Source organism: Pseudomassariella vexata (assembly GCF_002105095.1).
Source record: "Pseudomassariella vexata strain CBS 129021 chromosome Unknown BCR38scaffold_2, whole genome shotgun sequence".
Classification (NCBI taxonomy): Eukaryota; Fungi; Ascomycota; class Sordariomycetes; order Amphisphaeriales; family Pseudomassariaceae; genus Pseudomassariella; species Pseudomassariella vexata.
In genome coordinates, this window is record NW_024467957.1 from 3676943 (window position 1) to 3698523 (window position 21581).

At 50.5% G+C, this 21581-nt stretch overlaps 5 protein-coding genes across 5 annotated transcripts; 2 read left to right on the top strand and 3 right to left on the bottom strand.

The window, feature by feature from the left end:
• Nucleotides 1-4: 4 nt before the first annotated feature.
• Nucleotides 5-1862, bottom strand: BCR38DRAFT_385530 (putative MAK1-like monooxygenase). Its single transcript, XM_040857473.1, has 4 exons — nt 1594-1862; nt 1084-1508; nt 924-1036; nt 5-839 (listed from the first exon to the last, which is right to left on the bottom strand). The coding sequence occupies exons 1-4, from the start codon at nt 1667-1669 to the stop codon at nt 155-157; spliced, it is 1299 nt and encodes a 432-aa protein (XP_040720466.1). The 5' UTR covers nt 1670-1862; the 3' UTR covers nt 5-154.
• Nucleotides 1863-1935: 73 nt separating this feature from the next.
• Nucleotides 1936-3696, top strand: BCR38DRAFT_362395 (uncharacterized protein). Its single transcript, XM_040857185.1, has 4 exons — nt 1936-2459; nt 2514-3182; nt 3270-3404; nt 3455-3696. The coding sequence occupies exons 1-4, from the start codon at nt 2375-2377 to the stop codon at nt 3583-3585; spliced, it is 1020 nt and encodes a 339-aa protein (XP_040720467.1). The 5' UTR covers nt 1936-2374; the 3' UTR covers nt 3586-3696.
• A 638-nt stretch (nt 3697-4334) lies between these two features.
• Nucleotides 4335-6092, top strand: BCR38DRAFT_333710 (peptidase S8/S53 domain-containing protein; the record flags this gene model as incomplete). Its single annotated transcript, XM_040855249.1, has 1 exon — nt 4335-6092. One exon carries the CDS (start codon nt 4335-4337, stop codon nt 6090-6092), a length of 1758 nt encoding a protein of 585 aa, XP_040720468.1.
• Nucleotides 6093-6236: 144 nt separating this feature from the next.
• BCR38DRAFT_334322 (uncharacterized protein) lies at nt 6237-7354 on the bottom strand (the record flags this gene model as incomplete). The annotated part of the gene is made up of 5 exons (XM_040855303.1): nt 6237-6474; nt 6544-6921; nt 6975-7018; nt 7075-7124; nt 7186-7354. The coding sequence occupies 5 exons, from the start codon at nt 7352-7354 to the stop codon at nt 6237-6239; spliced, it is 879 nt and encodes a 292-aa protein (XP_040720469.1).
• A 6013-nt stretch (nt 7355-13367) lies between these two features.
• Nucleotides 13368-15328, bottom strand: BCR38DRAFT_422325 (uncharacterized protein). Its single transcript, XM_040859509.1, has 4 exons — nt 14981-15328; nt 14786-14921; nt 13782-14722; nt 13368-13728 (listed from the first exon to the last, which is right to left on the bottom strand). Exons 1-4 carry the CDS (start codon nt 15080-15082, stop codon nt 13657-13659), a joined length of 1251 nt encoding a protein of 416 aa, XP_040720470.1. The 5' UTR covers nt 15083-15328; the 3' UTR covers nt 13368-13656.
• Nucleotides 15329-21581: the final 6253 nt, after the last annotated feature.

Genomic DNA, 21581 nt, shown 5'->3' on the forward strand with positions numbered 1-21581 from the left:
GAAAGCTCATTTGTGTTTGGGACCAACAGCAGAATTGAAGATTAGATGCGATCGCAGAGCCAGGATGCAATTACGTATGATGAAATACGCAACAGCTAGAACACAATATCTGATACCCCCACTCTCACCTTCCATGTCCGTTCGAACCATCTATCTATTTACCCGCAAGTTCCTTCACAACCACATCATACTGCTCCTCCGCATGCTTCTCAGCATCATGTCCAAATATCCAATCCAGTCTCGGAAAACTGATAATCTCCGGGTTCTCCTTCACCTTAGCCCAATCCGTCTTATGCCACATATCTCTCGTACTCTCCCCCGTCTTCTGCGCCGCCTTCACCCTCTCATACCTAATCCTCTCGTGCGCTCTAACCGCTGTCGGTACACTGCCCTTTCCCCCACGTCTCAAACACGTCGCGATCGTCACCGCATCCTCAATCGCCTGCGCCGCCCCCTGCGCACTTGTAGGTAAAAACGGGTGCGCCGAGTCGCCCAACAACAAAATCCTGCCTTTGGGGCTAGCCCACGTCGGCAAAGGGTCGCGGTACACCAGTTTCCAGTCGACGAGCTTGTCTTCGGGGGTTTTGCTGATGATGCGCGAGCACATGGGGTCCCAGTCTTTGATGGAAGCGAGGACTTCGGATAACTTGCCCGGGAAGCTCCATGATTCGTCGATGTTGTGCTCGTCGGGGTGGGTGAGCACCCAGCTGCAGTCTGACCCGTTTTTGATGGTGCTGAAAAGGAAGTGCATGTCCGGCCCGATCCAGCCGTTGAAAGTGTCGCCGTTGTTGCAGAATTGGGCGGTCAGGGGGTCGGCTAGCATGTCTTTGTTGGAGAACCTGGTGCCCCGGTTTGGTTAGCTGCTGTGTACGTTGGTGAATAGGGGTAAAGAAGAAGGGGGCATGGTTGAACTCGTCACTCACCAGGCGCGCCACACGGCATACCCACTGCTCTTGGGTTTGTCCTCGTATCCCAGGACGGATTTCCTGGCTTTGGATCTCACCCCATCTGCGGCAATGACAACATCGGCCTCAACCTTTCTCACAGTAAGTCCATCTGTATGCAAAAGAGGTAACTCCTTACCTTCTCCCCGCTCTCCAACTCAATCCCGGCCCCCTCATCATCCTCGAAATACGTCTTAATATTATTCCCCAAATGAATCGGGATACCCAACTCCTGCGTCGCGTAATCATACACGACCTGGTGCAGCTCTCCGCGATGTCCATTGAAATTCGGCGCCGCGGGATCCCCTGCGGGCGCCCGTTGGTTTAACACGACTTCTCCCGTGTCATACTTGTGGATGTTAAAACCATACTTCTGCAGGTCGATGCTAAAGTCGCGCATGCGTTGCGCTACGGACCCGTTGGACCACCGGTGGAAGATGCGCCCTGCGTTTGGGCCGAACGAGATGATGTCCCCTAGCGCTTTGAGCTCCGGGAACGCTTCGTAGATGGAGACCTTGTGGCCGTGGCGGTGGCATTCGATGGCAGCGCCTAGGCCGCCGAAGCCTGTGGTTTGGGGGATGAATGTAAGTAATCAATTGTTCCCTAGATGTGGTGCGTATAGAAGGGCGGTATCTTTGGCGTGGCTTACCTGCTCCAACTACGATGACTGTGATACCAGTCTGTGGGCGCTCTGAGGAGCCGTTCGTGGCGCCGTTGGCCGCCATCGGGCGTCGATGTGCGATGGATACTGCAACGAGACACAGCAAAACTCCTGTATCATGTGGGTGTCTTTGAAATCAAAATTTGTGCCACTACCTATAATCTCAACATGGTATCCTCGAGTTTCAGTCCTCAAGCGACGTACAATTACACAGTACAGTTCCATTCCGTGTCTGTTGACCTGTACCTCGGTATGCCACGTACCCTAAGCATATCCCCACGACTCCACATTCACAATAATCATGCCACATTCTCTCAAAATGTCGAATGCGGGGGCGGGGTCATAATCACACTATATTCGGCACAACGTGTTGGGAAACAGGCTGACATTACCCCAGGACTCGGATTCTGGTTGTCAATTCCAATAGGCTTGGGTTATTATGCCGAGATGATGACATCTGGTTGGCGGAACTAGACATAGGCTAAGCTTCTATAGGCTGCGCACCCTGCGTTAGGAGTCTGATTAAACAATATGGGAGCATGTACTTCGAAGTATATAACCGGCAGTTCTGCTATTCGCCTGAAGGAGCCCGGGGAAGATACCACCTGAAGTCTAGAGTTTGGTACGGCTTTAGATGCACTTCCGACATTCACCTCGGGAATAAACTGGATTGGATAATTAACACAGCTTAGCCGGAGGCGTTTGCGCAAGTCTTTCTGATCCTACAACGCCCAAGAGGCTAATCAAGCATAGCGGATAACCATTGACGATGACTTCAAATCCAAATTGGGGCGAGACAACATCCGGGTTGGAAGTTGCGAAAGTCTTCGCAGACCAGGTCAAGGGTCGAAATGGTGAGAAACCATAACCTCGTTTTGAACAGAGATAACTCATACTCTTCCTCGCAGTCCTCATTACCGGTGTATCCCCTGACGGGGTGGGCAGCGGCACCGCCCTCGCATTTGCCTCACAGAACCCCTCAACTCTAATCCTCGCCTCCCGAACCAAATCGAAGATGGACCAAGTCGTCTCGGAAATCCACTCCCACTATCCCGACGTGAACGTGCAAATAGTTCTCCTGGACTTAGCCTCACAGTCTTCCATCCGCAAAGCCGCCTCCGAAGTCGCCAACCTAGTCTCTAAGCTCCACCTCCTCATCAACAACGCCGGCGTCGCGCCCGCCGTCCGCAAGAAGACGGAAGAGGGAATCGAGCTCCAATTCGGCGCTAACCACGTGGGGCACTTTCTCCTCACCAAACTCTTGCTACCGCTCCTCGAGGCTGCAGCGTCGACGGAGGGGAATCCGAAGGGGAGTACGCGCATTGTCAATTTGTCGAGCCAGGCACATTGGCTGTCGCCGTTTCGGTTCCACGATTACAATATCGAGAATAAGGAAGTTCCCGACGAGGAAAAGCCGGCCGCGCCCATGCCGCGCGTGTTTGCCGAGGTGTTGGACGATGGGTATATGCCGACGGTGGCGTATGCGCAGAGCAAGACAGCCAATGTGCTGTTTAGTGTGTATTTGCAGAAGTATTTGCAGGGGAGGGGGATTGAGGCGTTTGCGGTGCATCCTGGTGGTGAGTGGATCTATTTGCTCTTGACGCAAGACTACAGCAGAAAATATGGGAGAAACAGGTTGAAATATTGATGCTAAGCATTTTCAGGCGTCACTACGAATTTGGGACGAGAGCAGCAGGACGAGTATAACCAGGAGATTTTGAAGACATCGAATTATTGGAAGAATATCGACGAAGGTGCTTCGGCCACACTGGTTGCTGCATTGGATCCAGCTCTCAATGGTAAGTCATGGATTATTTGTTTGGATATCACTGCTAATACCATATTTCAGACGCCGATGGTGTCTACTTGTTGGACTGTCAATTTGCAGAGGCCGCTCCTTGGGCGACGGATCCGGTTGCAGCTGAGAAGCTATGGAGGTTGAGTGAGGATCTCATCGGGGATGACTTCGAGATAGACTAGAGGAATTTTCTGCGGAGGATTGTGGGGGTCGTAGGTAAGGTCCTCTTGCTGTAGTCTGTGGGTTCTATTCTTGAAACCACTACAATTAAACCAATCAAAATAAAGTGCTGTTTACTTTAACTACTGCAGAGATTCAACGGTCATGTTTAGTAAGCTTCACACTAGAACATGAAATTATATTATTCATAAACCAGCGATATACATTCCCTTTTCCTCTTCCCACTCCGTCGACTTGCTTATCGTGGCCGATCTCGAATGCCACGACGAATTATACATTCCTTTAGTTCTATCTACCGCTAGTGATGAAGTGAATTACTCAGGTGAACAATCTCTAATGTGTGGTAATTTTGCCGTAACTAAAAATGTGAATTATAGTCGCGAATTTAGTATCATCGCATGCTTATTGGCGCTGAAAAGTGACCGGTCCGGCTAAAAGGGGCGAACCTGTCGGCACATGGCCTCTGAGCTGGGTCGCGGCTATGACGCTCCGGGGGCTCGATTAATCCCAGGCGTCGTTTGAAGAGAGGTAGACCTGGTCTCTGCAGGAACTATGGCCGCTTATCTTCCGTCATCTGTACCCCAGCTTCCGTAATCATGAGAGCGGGCAGAATCCTCCACTGACTTTAGACTACTCGTTCTACTTCTACAAGCTGACTTGAACGATGAGGTTGTTCAATCTCATAGTATACATCGCTCTCTTTGGGGCAACTACGAGCCATGCAGTGGGTCAAATTCCAGCGCAGCAACGAATGGTCAAACTGCCAAGGGGATGGAAGTTAGAGAAACAGGCAGCCCTGAGCGAGCCGATATCTTTAACGATTCTGCTGAAGCAGCCCCGAATGGACGATTTAAAATCTAGACTGGAGGAAATCAGCGACCCGGCTCATCCCGAATATGGACATCACTTCTCCAGGGAACAATTGGAAGCATACCGAGCAGCAGATCTCGACGCTGTTCAGTCCGTGTATGCATGGCTAGAGAAAAGCGGATTCGAGAACATGACAGTATCAAACTCGTCTATCAGCTTCACGGATACTGTTTTTTACGTCGAAGACCTGTTTAACACCACTGTGGGCCACTACTCCTTTGACAATTCAGCAACACGGCTTCGAGCGGAGTCGTACTCCATCCCCGAATCGCTGTCTGGCTACATCGACTTCATCCACCCCTTAACGCACTTCATGCCACCAACATATTTACGGCTCGAACCTCATCCTCTTCCTCCTCTCCCGCCGCCTCCGCCTCCGCCGGACAATCCCATTGACGTCCCCATTCCACCCGACCCATCAGCCGTCCACTCCCGCCAAAGCCCTCAACCCTGCCCCTCGGGCCTCGTCACCCCTTCCTGCCTCAAAACGCTCTACAACCTCACCACTCCCCCTCCACCACCCCTTTTCTCCCCCTCCCCCGTCCACCTAGGCATAACCGGCTTCCTAGACCAATACATCAACGCCGAAGACGTCTCTACTTTCCTCAGCAAACACGCCCCTGACCTCCACGCCGCAAACTACTCCTTCTCCGTCATCCTCGTGAATAATGGCACGAATCCGCAAACCCCCCTCAGCACAGCCGGCCTCGAAGCCAGCCTCGACATGCAGTACGCCATGGCGCTCGGGTACCCCTCTCACGTGACGTACTACTCTGTCGGCGGACGAGGGGCGAAACTCGATGCTGAAGGGAAACCCATTGATGCGGCGAGAAGCGATAACGAGCCTTATCTTGAATTTTTGGAATACCTGCTTGCGCTCCCGGATACGGAACGACCGCAGGTGTTGAGTATTTCGTACGCCGACGACGAGCAATCGGTGCCTTATCCCTACGCAGTCAGGGTATGTGATCTCTTCGCGCAGCTTACTGCACGGGGGACCACGGTCCTCGTTGCCTCGGGGGACGGCGGGGTAATGGGGACGGGGCAGAATGGATGTTATAGCAATGACGGGCTCAAGACCGAGGAGTTCATACCTACGTTCCCGGCGTCGTGTCCTTACGTCACGGCCGTGGGGGCCACAGGGGAACAGAGGCCGTTCCAAGGAATGAGCTTCAGCGCGGGCGGCTTCAGCAATTACTTTGAGGCGCCCGGGTGGCAGAAGACGGCTATAGAAGGGTATATACAGGCGCTCACGGGGAACCATGTTGGGTTGTATAATAATAGTGGGCGGGCAGTGCCGGATCTAAGTGCGGTGGGCACGGGGTTTGTGATCGAGTGGAGGGGAGAAGAGACGGGGGTCTTGGGGACGAGTGCGAGTACGCCGGTTGTGGCGGCCGTGATGGCGAGGATTAATGAAGCAAGGTTGAGGGCGGGAAGGAACAGTACTGGGTGGCTGAATCCGGCGATTTATTTGTCGCCTGTAAGGCAGGTGTGGGAGGATGTGGTGGGCGGAACGAGTCAGGGGTGTATGTTTGGGACTGAGATTGAGACGGGGTTTGAGGCGCTTGCTGGGTATGACTGTGTGACTGGGGTTGGAACTATAGGAGACTTTGACAGCTTATTGGCGCTCTTGGGTTGATTGCGCCGATGGAAGACGTGGTACCGGCATGGAATCATATGAGTTGTGTCATGAGTTTATTGCACCTTTTCAGGGCTGAGACTATGAAGCAGACGACCGGTGCTCGCCGTGTTGTCTAACAAAATCCATCCCACATGTACACAATTAAGCCGACAGACTGATGCAGCCATCCGCGCTGTCTTCTTGGAAGATGCCACCGTAAATGATACCCTCATCAATGCCAGCGGGCTGGAAAGCGAGACGGGTAATGTCGACATCGCCGCCAATGCCCTTCTTGAGAACACCGAAGTGGTACTGGCCCTGTCCGCTGACGTCGTTGGCCAGCGGCTCCGTCTGAGCTTCCAAGGCACTGCTGTCTTGGGAGTAGAAGACTTGGGTGGTGCTAAAATTATGGTGTCAGCAAAATGGTACTCATTGTGAGATGAGACAAGCAGGGAGAGAAATAACTTACTTCTTGTCAAAGTCCAATGTCACAGCAAAGTTGTGGAAAACACCTTCAGTGAAATTGGTAGAGAACAGAGTCTGGAGCGGGCTGGAGTTGACGTTGCCGAACAGCTGCAGAGTGTCGGGATTCGGAGTGTCGGCACCGATGATGGACCCGGTCTTGAGAACAACCTGGTTCGTGCTGAAGTCGGCGCTCTCAAGGAAGAAGAGCTGATACTCGTGCGACATGTTAAGCGGCCTGGCCGCATCCTTCATGATACTGAAGTGGGTTGTCTTCACTCCGAGGGTCGAGTCGTCAGTGCCGTCGTTGCTCGTGATCATGAGCTCGGCGCGGCGGAAGCCGAGTTGGACGTTGTCGGCGCTGGGGGTGAAGATGGATTTGTCACTGTGTGCTGGTTAGTTTATTGTGGTACAGCCTGGTGGTAGGTGAGAACGAACTCAATAGTGACCTCAACTGCCTTTGTGGCATTCTTGGCATCAAACTAAAGTATAGTCAGTTGAATGTTCCTATAGCATGCAGAATACGGGTTCTGCTTACAAGTGAGCTCGTCACGCAAGGGACTTCCACGACGTCGCTGATGGACAAGTCTGGAACCTTGTTTAGTATATCCCGAATCTACCAATCCGGTGGCGGGTTCGGTGGGCTTACTGGCTCCGAAAGTAAAATCGGGATTGAACATGGTATTGGCAGCGGTGTCGAAGGTGGCTGCTACAAAGTCCGATGGCACCCGGCCATCGAACTGAAGCGTGCACTGCTGCGCAACCACCAGGGTAACGAGCGACAGGAACGAGGGAATGAACGATCGATGAGAAGCCATCTTGAAAGAAAAAGAACGTAAACAATGATACAAAAGAAGGATATATACCGGATGACCGAATGAATACCAGATGAAAGAATGGATCAACAGAAATGAAGCTGGACAGACACTGGATTATATGCATTGTTCTGTTCCTAAATACGCGGACTCGGCCGTGATGCTTCTCCATCGCAAGAGTCATGAGCGGGACATTCGGGACCATTAGACTTTCGCGATAAGTTTCAAGGATATGATCATCACACATTCAGGCAGGTTACAGTTGGCCAGGGTCAGAAAGAGTTGACCAGGGGGTAGAAATTTTGTGGCGCAACAAAGTTGATCAGGGTCAGAAATTTTCTCACCCTGGCCAAGTCTTGCCAAGCTAACGCTAACGATAGTCTGACCAAATAAATCATCACCACAGTATCAGAGAAAAGCTTATACACGGAGTAAATATAACGTATATATAGCGTAGGAGTATATATATAGGGCTAAACTATATAATTTGCATATGTACCGTATATATGTAGCTTAGCTTTAGGAAATATCTATAAAGTAATCTTCGGTTACGTATATCTATAGATCCAGATACTATTACATTTTATAGCATATGCTAAGCTTAAGTTAGCTTCCGATTAGACTACGTGGTATACGCGTCACATAGGTGAGTCATAGGCTACACATATGCTGCACATATGCTCAGTACTTATAGAAACTTGAACGATATTATATTATAGCGACTACTTCTATTAATATTCTTACTTACTTAAATCTTAATTATCTAAGATATATTTAGTATATTAATCCTATATATAGTATATATAACCGTAATAGTATAGTACCGTATATGCAAAACATATGTAACTATACATATGCTTTGCATATGAAATACTATAAAAGTCTAGTACTGTGCTTTATACCTAATTTGGTAAGCTATCCTTGGCAAAAACTTGGCCAGGGTTAGAACATTTGACCCTGATCAACTTTGTTGCGCCACAAAATTTCTACCCCCTGGTCAACTCTTTCTGACCCTGGCCAACTGTAACCTGCTTGTTTCGTTCTATCACGCAGAAGCCCTTGTCCCAGTCCAATCCTGGTCTTTGCGAGGTCCCAGCTGACAGGGGACAGGGGTGAGGAATAAGTGGATTGGTTACCCCTGCTGACTGTCCCCTCTGGTCTTTGCAACCGAGTTCGTCTAGTTGTGTGGAGTTTCTTGTCGGGGATCAAACTCAAATAGCCCCATGATTTCCTGATGCGTTCAACCGAGCTGCTTAAATCAGGTACGGGCTTGGCAGGGGCTAGATAAATTGGGGCAACGAAGCTGGTTGCATATAGAAGATTTGGAAAGTTCATGGAAAGTAGTAGTGATTGATCGACCAATAAGGTTTCCTCCAGAATCCTTGGCTTCATATACTGCTTCGGTTAAAAGGTTTCTTTGCAGGAGCATCCGGTCGGAGTTGACTCGTCCCATGTTTTTGTTTCCAGCTGATGAGGAAGGAGGAGTTCCATTCAGTACTTCTCTGGAGGTTCTAGGCCCACTGATAGAGTGCCGTTCTAGGGGTAACGAGAGTAAGTACTAATCCAATGCAAGTAAGATCCGTTCCCAGGTGCTCGATGTCATCATGTGTACATACTTCTAGTTGACAGGCATAGTACTGGATTGGTTACGCTATCGTGTTCTACTTTATCACAAAGTCTTCATACCGCGATTCCTGGCACACGATGAAGATGAGATGCCGAAATCTTCAATTGGATATTTCTCTACATGTCCTGTACGTGTACGAACCTGTCACTTAGGTTGTACATAGCAATTCAGTTCACACTAGTGTATTTGATTGTTTTTTTCTTGTCTACTTTCTTCCCAGTCCCTATTCATCGGTGCAATACCCACCTACTTATCTATCAGGTCTAACACGAGTTGCGCACGCGCGGTTTGTATTCAACGGGGCTTTCCTGGGTGGTCTCCTCCTATCGTCCAGCTGATCTGTCATACGGTTCATGCTCTCGGGTCTCATTTCCATCACTGGCTCAATCCCAGTGTCGACAGGCTGAGGAATCATCGGACCCATGCTGGTCCCTTACGGGCTCAATCCCTGTTTTGCCAAGCTGAGCGGCAATCGAACCTTGCTCTCCGTCCTGATATTTCGGCTGGACTGGATTTCAGATGCTGCTGTATGGGGAGAACCCCCACCTTCTAATCCAGTATCGTCTTCAGGCGGGAAGCTTAGGTCCAGCGCAATGTAGTCCCAACTCAATCTCACGAAATTAGGTGGGGCACAGCCTACGGTCGCGGTAATACTAGCCGCCTCGGCCGAGAGCTTGTCGTCGGAGTGTCGGGCGGCAGCAACTCGTTGACGATGATCCATCCATCGACCAAGACCAACCTCAAGCGGATTCGCCATTTCAAGATCAATCTCTTCTCGGAATCGATGCACCTGGTTAGCATATGGGTCGATGGTCACGTTGTCTAGAACAATTAGCGGCGCCATGTCGTCTTTGGTAGGATTTACCTATGTCGTTTCCTAGGAGAGGTCAAAGCTGTGAGAGATATCAACGATGACTTCACTTACATGAAACTGGGAAGTGTTGTTATGTGTGCCAGTGTGCCGGACCTCGTGATTACGGGTTCAATGTGAAGTCCGGTGATAACGGGGTCTCACTTCTTTCAGGTGCAAGGGCTGGGTTTATATATTGAAGACAATGGAATTCTGAAAATCCGAACCGACGCCATTGGTTTAAGACTTCTGAGAAGTTATAGGGGTTTAAGTCCTTATAACGTGATTTATAAGCGAGTCGCATACTTTCAGAGTGCCGAGTCTAAGACACGTGGGGCACCGGTATAGGGACCTGTGAGTTATGACCTAGTATGGAAGTCTTGGTATAGTGAGGAAGCGGAGGAACTGGTGCTCCGCTGCTCCGATATACGGGCTCTGGTTATCTCTGTAAGGGAGGTATCTTGGAGGAAGATAGGAAGAAGAGTAGAGATCAATAAACTACTCTGGATATCCCTACCTGAGACCGCCAGTGACCGCCAGTGACCACCAGGTGATAACCAGTGGGGACGCCCGTTACTCCCCTTTATTCGGTACTATTGCCTTCGGCCTAGCCGTACCCTGACATGTACCTAAACGAGTCGGGCACTTTTCTGTCACAGGGAGGACCAAGCCCATAGGCCAATAGACCAAAATATCTAGAATGCCGGTGGATCATCACTGACATTTGGTTCCTAAGTCATGGCGACCTCACATCCAGCCAGCGCACGCCAGCTAAAAAAAAACGTCGTCACAAGACATTGAACAGTCTCTATAATGCGTGTACGCCCCAAATCCTCCGGACTCGCGTCCCAGCCGAAGCAATGTACCGAGTTACGTCCCATGAGAACAACGGTAAAATTGGCATACATCCAATCCAGGTCCACCAGGAGGACAGTGCGTCAACTACATATCAAGTTCGTGTGCCAGCCCATGTTTCCTGCAGCCGCGGAAAGGCGGTTGGAGACTTGGTTTGGGATTGGCCCTAGCGGACGAGATATAGGTGTTAAAAACACTGCGTGACGGATTTAGATCGCTGCGGGTGCTCTGCCACTGGTCCCGGTAGCTTGGCCTTGAGCCAGTCAGCGCACCGCCATGGCAGGGTTGGGAGATGTCTTCTTTCCTGAGAGCGAGGTCGTAGATACACTGGCGGATTTCTTTTGGTAGCTCGGGGAAGGCTACGCATCCTGTTGCTCGTCTAGGTTGAGGGCCGTTGAGAGAGACTGGTTTTCTGGACTTGGCAGTCGACTGGCCATAACTTCTTTGTAGAGTTGATAATATTCGAAAGCGTCTTCCTTCTTTCGACATGTTTTTCGACATTTATCACTAGTGATTGCGGTATTTATTTGACATATAGCTGCTGACGCCAATACTGGGTTGGGTAATATATGGCGCCTTACTACACCTCGGTGGGGCACCATGAGACATATGCAACAGTATCGATGCTGATGGCCAGAGACTTTCTTGATGTTGCGTATCTCGATTTTGTGTGAAGAGCATAACATTCAACCAGGGCAATCTTGGGCCGCGTGATGGGTCTCATGTTTGCTGTTTGAAAGTGGTGCAGCCGTCGACAGGGATAAAACATATTATAGCATCAAAGGGCCAGTCAGGAGACAGAAGTAACGACTTCGATGAGACATCGGATCCAACTAAACAATGTGCAACTCTCGTGTAGTTCATATCAGAGAACCGCAAGCAAAAATAGTTACCAAACTAGATGATGGTGAACGAAAACTTCTTAGATTGGTTTATTTATATTAATGTATCGGGGGCATCGCCTCGCTGCTACAGCTAGACATCAAGGGGGCATTCGATACGGTCAATTACAGACGGCTGATTTCCATATTAGCCCGGAAAGGCTACCCGGAGTGGGTTCAGGAGTGGGTACGCAGCTTCGTGGAGGATAGGACGGTACGCCTCCGGTTCGATGGCAAGGAGTCAGAGCCAACCCCCCTACGAGCTGGCGTCCCCCAGGGGTCACCGCTATCCCCGATACTGTTTATATTATACATTTCAACGCTGTACGAGGAGCTAGCGGAGCAGCACCCACTACTTTTAGTAGTCGGGTTCGCGGACGACACGAACCTGCTAAGCGTCGGCACCGATCCAGACACGACCTGCCGCCGGTTGGAGAGCGCATGGGCTACGTGTCAGCGGTGGGCAGTGAGGTACGGGATGGAGTTCGCTCCTGACAAGAGTGAGGTAATGCACTTTACTAGGGCCCGAGAGCCCTTGCCGCAAAGTATTCGCTTTGGGGACGCCACAGTGTCGCCGGTAGTCTCAGCGAGGTTCCTAGGAGTCTGGTTCGACCGCAAACCGACGTGGCACGCCCATGTTGAGCGTGTTAAAACAAAAATGGCAACTCAAAAGCTAGCCCTGACAAAGCTAGTCAATATGTCGTGGGGCTGCGATCTTATACGGGCGAGGCTGTTATATACGGTGGTTATCCGTAGCGCGATCGCCTTCGGGGCGACTGCGTGGCATACTATAAGTGAGGAACCGGCAGGGCCAGCTAAGAGCCTGATAGGGATACAGAACAAGTGCCTCCGGGTAGTCTGTGGCGCCCACAAAGCGACGCCGGTTCGCCACCTGGAAGCAGAAGCAGCAATCCCGCCACTAGACCTCTATCTTAGTGCCCGGGCTGCTAAGTTTGAAGAATGGCTACGGCTTAGCGGGAAGAGAAATCTGCTTCGCAGCGCGAGCGCTAAAGCGTCACATATACTCCGGCAGGATAGGCCGGCGAAGAGGAAGCAGGCGTCGCAGCTACTCCGACCGGCAGGGTACACTATGGAGAAGGAGGCCCGGGGCTCCGAGTGGATGAGCGAGGAAAAGGAGGTCCCGCCTGCCCTCCTCGGCCACTGGAGGAAGAGATGGCTCACCGGAGCAGAGCATCACGATCGCCAGCGACGCGCCATCGCTGAGGAACCGGAGGGCCCTTCGATGCAGATACCGAAAGGGGGCAAGTATTTCGGCCTGAACCGACTGGAGGCGTCTACGCTGTGCCAGATCAGGACGGAAAAAATAGGACTAGCAGCCTTCTTATTCAAGACAGGGGCTTTTGGCGTGTACTCGCCGCTATGCCGCTGTGGCGATGCCCCTGAGACGGCAGAGCACGTAATCCTCTTTTGCGGGCTGTTGGAAGGACCGAGGGAACGATTACGGGCCGCCATCGCACCACGGCCACTATACTCTCGCAGAGACCTCGCAACGGCAACAGGAGAACCAGTAGTTAGTGGGACTATTGTAAGGTGGCTGCTAGGGACGGGTCGGACAGCTTCAAGGCCCAGATAGCATCGATCTTCTCAGGGGGGACTTTGTTGGTAGGTTGAGAACCAACGTAGTATGGTGGTGAACGCAACGCAGTAGCCAATAGGGCGAACCGACGACGCAGCGTATGTATTTAGTCCAGCCATTAGGGCACGGTTTGACATACGGGAGTACTAGCAGAGGTACCGGGGGCTTCGAGCCTACGGCGTATTTAATAATAATAATAATATATTAGTTAATGTAACTTAGTAGTATTCAATTCTTCGTTCTTTTCGTATCTCGTCTGCAGCGATCTCCTGCCTAAACAAGAAAACTATAGCCCTCATAACGTCATTCGAAGAAATTCCCATCCCCTACACCGACGACAGGGAAGACATCGACGACAGGTGTTCACGGTCCCGAGAGCTCAGTTTGAGGGAGAACCTGCTAGATAACCTTGTCGGCGGTCGTGGCGTTGCGGATATTTCAACATGGTATGTTGGCATCAATCCCGTCTCGTCACAGTAGCCTGAGTACACGGGACTACTGGGCAAAGGACTCATCATGGAGACCGGACCGCCGTGAGCGGGTATAGTATCTAAGGCAGGCGGACGACTGGTATGCCAATTAGCGCTGACGTTGGGCTTCCAGGACATCCGTTTGCTTGCCCTATTCTTGGAACGATCGTCGCTCCGGGTGCCGCCCTGGCTCTTCCTGGGATAGAATCTGCTGATGTGGCGAGCCTTGTTTCCATCGAAGATTTTGGGGGAGATGCGGACGAGGACAAGGCGAATGGACGGCATGCAGGCGCAGATGATACCCACGGCGATCTCAACAGTTGACCAGAGAGATACGCTCCAATAGTCCCAAGTCAGGTTAGAAGACCCCCTAAATTCGACGATGGAGGTCAGGCGGATGACGCTGACCACGGTGACGAAAGTCCCGACGCAGAACATGATGCCCACGCCGACTTTTTTCTTCCAGTGGAGATCCAGACTCGGTAGCTGGGAAAGAGGTAAAGCCAACATCCACAAGTCCAGAGCGATGGAAATGGCTGCGTTTGCCCACGCAATGGCGTTGATGTTGACACACTTGCCCTCGCCATCTCCACTCCAGTTGGTCCAGTTGTAGCTAATCGGGGTACATTGAAATGTTGCCGCCAAGACGAAAGAGATGCCGAATAGGACGTCGAAAATAATGGTGCCCCATATAACTCGTTGGAGCCTTGCGCCGGGGAAAATGCGGAGGTAGAAGAACAGCATGGAGAGCTTGAGCAAGAAGACTTCGGAGAAGTAGAGGATAGCGATGATGTAGAATAGCTTAGCGAAACTCGTGATCATGTCCGGGGTTAGGGTCCATATGTCCTTGCCAAGTCCGTAATTGGCCATTGCGACGTTGAGAGCGGAAGACGGGATGCAGCTGATTAGCGTGAGAAGGATGAGCCAGTCGTCGAGGCCGAGGTCGTTGGATGTGAAGAACTTCTTGTAGCCAAGCCGGAAGAGGACAACCACTGCTGCGATACTAATCAGGGTGCATGAAACAACGTTGTACTCGACTCGCTTGTCCCGAATGGGTGCACCACACAGCGTCTGGGTCACATTTTTGGCCACTGGAAATGGTGACGTTAGATCGAGTATGTCCTTCCTATATAGGTGTAAGAATGATTCCTCACCCAGAGATTCCCTAACGGTACAGCTGGTCAGGACACAAGCCTCGGCGGTGGCGACATATTTTTCACTTGCGCATTGGCAAGCTGTATCGACTGTGGCGCAAGTTGATTCTCCGGCGGCCTTCACGAGGCATGTGACCTATATTGTGTTAGTGATTGCAACCAACGCTTCGTCGTTACTCTTGGGTTATGCCATACCGCGCAACTGGGGAGGTCACCCAATGCATCCGTCAACGAGTAAGCAGCCCCCAAGACAGAGAAAGTCGGAATAAGTACGAAAGAAAAGAATGAGGTCCGCATTCTCCTGTTACATTGAAGACAGCCGCAACCTTGCCGTCAAGAGCGAGACAGGGACATTAACACGAGATAAGTGAGTGTAGCATGAACGAGAGACGAAAGTCACAAGACCCGAAACCAGCAACATCAGAACAGGAATGTCCCGCGAGAGGTAGGAGCTTCCGTCACCTTTTCATATGTTCATTGCAGACGAGATGCCTGCAGATAATCAATCCAATCTGCTAACCTAGCACTAGCCTAGAGATGTTCGCGTGCTAGTAACATATCCACATCCACAACCATCCCATGTCTGTGTGGAGTCGACCACTACCCGTGCCACACCCCACTTATTTCGGATTCGCTTGAGCTCACCAATCTAAGTTGGTGCTCACCACCAACTTGGCCAGTTTTTCGACGGATTTCAACCTTCAATTAGAATCTACGTAATAACCGCCAACCAAGGCCTGTCTCGAAGACATCTGTAGGCTGTAATTGGCATGTCAATCGACGTCTTCTAGCTTCTTTTGCGGCATCAGAAAAGCTCTTTTTGGCTACTCTACGTAGTCCTTCATGATACTTGGCGAGAACTCTCTGTGCTTTAGCTACCTCATCTTCAACCTTCCTCCTCACCATCTCTCTACCTTCTGCAACGGATAAAACTCCACCAGATTTAAGATGATAGTTCTTCGTAGCGCGCCGTTGTTTTGATATACGTTCGGCGTACTTTGTACGGCTAAGATCGCGCTTAGTCTGTATAAGCTCGGTCGCATTAACGAGGGACCCTTTAACAAAGCGACTAAGTCGATAGGCTAGATCTGGACTAATACCCAGCTCTGGATCAGTAAGACAGTTCGTAATCTTGCTAGCTACTTTATTAATTTGTCGAAAAATAGTAGGTGTGCCTTCATATGACGAAGATGAAGGGCTGGTGGTGGTGATGGCGTCTTTGGTATACGTTCTTCAATCTCTTGTAGTATTGGATGAGGGTAAAATGGATATATACCGGTTTTCTTGAAGGCTGACTGGATAGTACTCGCTTTGAAGGTCTTTTTGCGCACATTTTCGATAATTGAGAGGAACTCTAGCTTGGTTATATTGGTACATCCATCCCAAATGAAGGTCTTGCGCGTACCACTGAGCCGAGTGGATAGTCCCCGTGAGTATGAGGAAAGCTGGTATTACGTCGCCAGCAGCAGAGATAGCTTCAATAGCTGTCGCTGTCTCTCTATTTTCTGGTAGGCCGAAGTAATGGGCCCTCTTGCGCTTAGTGATGATAAGTTGATCCTTACCAACACCGATCCGGAAGCCAGTCTCGTCCATATTCCAGAGATCAGAGGGATCGATTCCTTCTTCCCGGAGGACTCTCTCAAGCCGTGTAAAATACTCTCGTATAGTTTCGAGGTTTTCAGCAGTCTGGCGGTTTGAATGGAGCTTCCGCTGGGAAGCGTGGAAGTAGCTATGGCGCTTGAGGAAACGTGTAGTCCAGTTTGATCCGACTGTTAGTGGTGGCTGATTTGGTAGAACCTTGACTCTCTCACGTAATATCGTATTTGCAGCGTCGGTAACGAATTCTACGCAAACCGCAAGATTGATCCTATCAAGGCGGTCGATGTAATTACAGAGGGCCTTTTCTTCGGCTTCAGATAGTAGTTTGTTGAGTCCTCCGTGGTTCTTAGTCTTCCCAGCTTGCTTGACGCGGTATCGGAGGGTCTCGCGTTTTACGCCGCTTTCTCGCGCAATCTTGGCAATTTTGGCTTGAGGATGCTCTTGCATGTAGAGGACGGCTTCCTGTAGCTGTGAGTCCTTGAAAGTGTCGAAAAACTGGCCAAGTTGGTGGTGAGCTCAAGCGAATCCGAAATAAGTGGGGTGTGGCATGGGTAAAGTAGCCATGTGGGCAAAGAGAGGAGCCAGAAATCCTTATTCGTCAGGCGCTGTCTACCATCACGGTCCATGCTTCCCATAGCAGATAAATCATTGGCCTCATCTCAGCCTATGGGCTATGGGTAGTTGTTCAGACGAACGCGGCCATACTTTGGAAACCCCGGCGATTGGGTGTATTTCCGTCTTGAGGCATTTGAGTAGCATTTGCATTCGCATTGAGGAAAATTATGCCTACTTCTAATTTGCATCATCTCCGCATTTTAGTGTGTTTAACACAAATAGCACGAAGTGTATGAACTACGTAAGCGCTTGAACTTATACAGTGCTTCTTCCAGCATCAACCCAGCAACCGTTCGGCCGCAGCAGCCAGCTGTCAAATGCCGAAAGTTGCAACCGCACGGTTTTCTCTGATTGCCATGGACAGAGGTTCGGTACATGCCATGATCCATCCCACGAATAACCTGCGCGGTCCTAAAAACGAAAAGGCGCTGTCAACCCCTGCATTCGTTTGATGGCGACATGGTCGGTCGTGAAGAGAGAAAATGTCAAAATCAAAGTCGCCAACCCCCACGTGTAGGTGGACCCGAAAAATTGTTAAATTCCACAACGCCGATCGCTCAAGATCCACAAGTCAAAGCACAAGATGGCGCTGGTGATGTTCCTGCGTTGCACTGCTGTCAGTCGCGAATCATGGGCGAGCATCATAGCCAGGGAGCGTCGGGTTCGTCTTGTCTTGCTTGCCGGAGTCTAGTCTTGTGCCAGAGGTCCAAATGTGGTGAGTTTGCGATGAATACACTTGGTGACGATCTCGGAACGGCGGGCAATAGTCGTCTGGATCGTCCAGGATCCGGAATAGGCATACTAAGTAGTTTTAGGCCTTTTTCCCCATCCCAATTCGGCGGTTGGCAGTGCATTAAGCCCAGATAGGTTTGACCTATTCTTTGTCGGGTCTCAAATTGGCAACTGATCGTCTTGACGGCGTCCGAACAAAGACCAGGGTGGCGGCAAAACATCCGCACCTAGCTGTTCAGAAACTTTGAATATTGTTTCCTGCAGAATATTCCCCAGTTTCAAACGTCTTGGCAGCTGAAACATATATAATAGTTTCTCGTGGTGGGAGATTTCTAGAAGAACCATCGAACGTTATGTGATTATCTCAACTTGGCATTGCTGCGTGGAGAGTGCCTAGCTTCTCCCGCAATTCTGGCAACACTGACGTTCTTCACGTATGCCATTGCGGAATTACTGCGAGGTTTAGCACTTGCCACTCGAGAACGTATAATGGCAAAGAGCCAAGTTGTTAAAACGCCATAGGTTAAGAAACTGGAATGTTATTCGGTGGGTGCCAAGGTGGAAGGCCACAATTCAAGCAATCTTAGGACTATGACTATGAGGCGGTCACAGAAACAAGATCCCGCCGAGATCAGCAAGCGGCAGGATCCTTTTCGGCCCCTTCGGAACATCGGAATCGCCAACTGACTCGCAAACAATCAGCCAGACTTTGGCTGCGCATCTGAACTACTATTTCTTCATGATTCAAAAAGTCCACATACACAGAACTCAAGATAGTAACAATCATCACTATCTAGGAATGTATCTGACCATGCTGGGGGGGTAAAATGAGAAGAGTAATACGCCATACTACTATGTACGGTGGTATGTGATGTTGCTGTCTAGTACTATACCGTTTTGCAGTCTTGCTACGCCTCGTGACTATAAAGCAGGCAGTCCTTATTACTTCTTATCCTACAACACGCTCGTGTGAAGTAAGAGTATCTATGTAGCTCCCACTTTTGCCCCTCTTCTAATGCCACACTTTTATGCTACAATCAGATCAAATAAATACCTCCAAGCTGAATTGTACCATCGTTGTCGGAACAACATCTCTTAGCATTGAGGCGTTGAAAGTAAGTCTAAATTGAGCATTGAGAGTCATGCCTTTCAATCTGCACTGCTAATACGCAGAATATATCTCATCCAGCTCCCAAACCCAGACCCATGTTCAAAGCAATGCTCTTAACCCATCAGGGTTTGTCTCTCCCATAATGCACTTCTACATAGTTAGGAATGCACTCATGTTCTAGGGTCTCTGACTATACAATGCTATTATGTTAACATTTATAAAGTAGGATAGCACCCGCCAGTTTTGATTTTCGCGGTTATTACGTTATCTTTGCACTTTTCTAAAGTCAGGTTCTATTCAATAGCACCCGTTATTCCTAGCATCCGTGATGGTTAACGTTGTAATTACACTTCTACAACGCAGCAAGACGCCCGCTATTTCCACTGGCTTCTATTCCAACCCCGCGATCAATGAATGAAGTGAGCTAAAGGAATTCTGGAATTTACTGTTTCACACATCGCAACCGCGCCCATCTCGTGTGACTGCACATCATCGTTGCTACATCCCTACTCCTGCCAATAAAATCAAAATTCCTGCATTCTAATAAGTCAAGAACACACGGAAATAGCCACTGCCGAGCAGGAACATCTCTAATTGATCGCGATGATGACAAGATGGATAAGATGAAGGTCACCGTCAAGGAGTCTGCCGGCGACGCTAAGAACGACCAGACCACCACCAAGGCGTCTGACGGCAGGGGTACTAAGGAGCAACTCATCAAGGTGATCCTCCATCGAAATAGTTGTCGTGTACCGAGCGAGCTGGGTCTCGGTCTCGGACCCGATGATGACCCCAGCGATATGTACCACGTCCCCGGGGGAATCCAGTGTGATGATTACATCGAGGATATCACTGCCGACAAGCTCATGCATGACAAACGCGATGAGTACACCGCAACAAGTCTCACTCTTACCAGCCGTCCTGTAACAATATCGACTACATCGAGGTGGTTTGGCCCTTGCCTTACCAATTACTAATAAGTAGGACAAAAAGGGTCCACGTACCCCACGGTCCAATTGAACACTTCTTAAGACCTCGTACAATAAGACATAAGTTAATTCAACTATAACGTAAAAAAATAATGAAAACTACTCGGAACTATCTTCTTCAGATATCTCTTTACTATTCTGACAAGTACGCATATTATTATTATTATTATTATTATTATTAAATACGCCGTAGGCTCGAAGCCCCCGGTACCTCTACTAGTACTCCCGTATGTCAAACCGTGCCCTAATGGCTGGACTAAATACATACGCTGCGTCGTCGGTTCGCCCTATTGGCGACTGCGTTGCGTTCACTACCATACTACGTTGGTTCTCAACCTACCAACAAAGTCCCCCCTGAGAAGATCGATGCTATCTGGGCCTTGAAGCTGTCCGACCCGTCCCTAGCAGCCACCTTACAATAGTCCCACTAACTACTGGTTCTCCTGTTGCCGTTGCGAGGTCTCTGCGAGAGTATAGTGGCCGTGGTGCGATGGCGGCCCGTAATCGTTCCCTCGGTCCTTCCAACAGCCCGCAAAAGAGGATTACGTGCTCTGCCGTCTCAGGGGCATCGCCACAGCGGCATAGCGGCGAGTACACGCCAAAAGCCCCTGTCTTGAATAAGAAGGCTGCTAGTCCTATTTTTTCCGTCCTGATCTGGCACAGCGTAGACGCCTCCAGTCGGTTCAGGCCGAAATACTTGCCCCCTTTCGGTATCTGCATCGAAGGGCCCTCCGGTTCCTCAGCGATAGCGCGTCGCTGGCGATCGTGATGCTCTGCTCCGGTGAGCCATCTCTTCCTCCAGTGGTCGAGGAGGGCAGCCGGGACCTCCTTTTCCTCACTCATCCACTCGGAGCCCCGGGCCTCCTTCTCCATAGTGTACCCTGCCGGTCGGAGTAGCTGCGACGCCTGCTTCCTCTTCGCCGGCCTATCCTGCCGGAGTATATGTGACGCTTTAGCGCTCGCGCTGCGAAGCAGATTTCTCTTCCCGCTAAGCCGTAGCCGTTCTTCAAACTTAGCAGCCCGGGCACTAAGATAGAGGTCTAGTGGCGGGATTGCTGCTTCTGCTTCCAGGTGGCGAACCGGCGTCGCTTTGTGGGCACCACAGACTACCCGGAGGCACTCGTTCTGTATCCCCATCAGGCTCTTAGCTGGCCCTGCCGGTTCCTCACTTATAGTATGCCACGCAGTCGCCCCGAAGGCAATCGCGCTACGGATAACCACCGTATATAACAGCCTCGCCCGTATAAGATCGCAGCCCCACGACATATTGACTAGCTTTGTCAGGGCTAGCTTTTGAGTTGCCATTTTTGTTTTAACACGCTCAACATGGGCGTGCCACGTCAGTTTGCGGTCGAACCAGACTCCTAGGAACCTGGCTGAGACTACCGGCGACACTGTGGCGTCCCCAAGGCGAATACTTTGCGGCAAGGGCTCTCGGGCCCTAGTAAAGTGCATTAGCTCACTCTTGTCAGGAGCGAACTCCATCCCGTGCCTCACTGCCCACCGCTGACACGTAGCCCATGCGCTCTCCAACCGGCGGCAGGTCGTGTCTGGATCGGTGCCGACGCTTAGCAGGTTCGTGTCGTCCGCGAACCCGACTACTAAAAGTAGTGGATGCTGCTCCGCTAGCTCCTCGTACAGCGTTGAAATGTATAATATAAACAGTATCGGGGATAGCGGTGACCCCTGGGGGACGCCAGCTCGTAGGGGGATTGGCTCTGACTCCTTGCCATCGAACCGGAGGCGTACC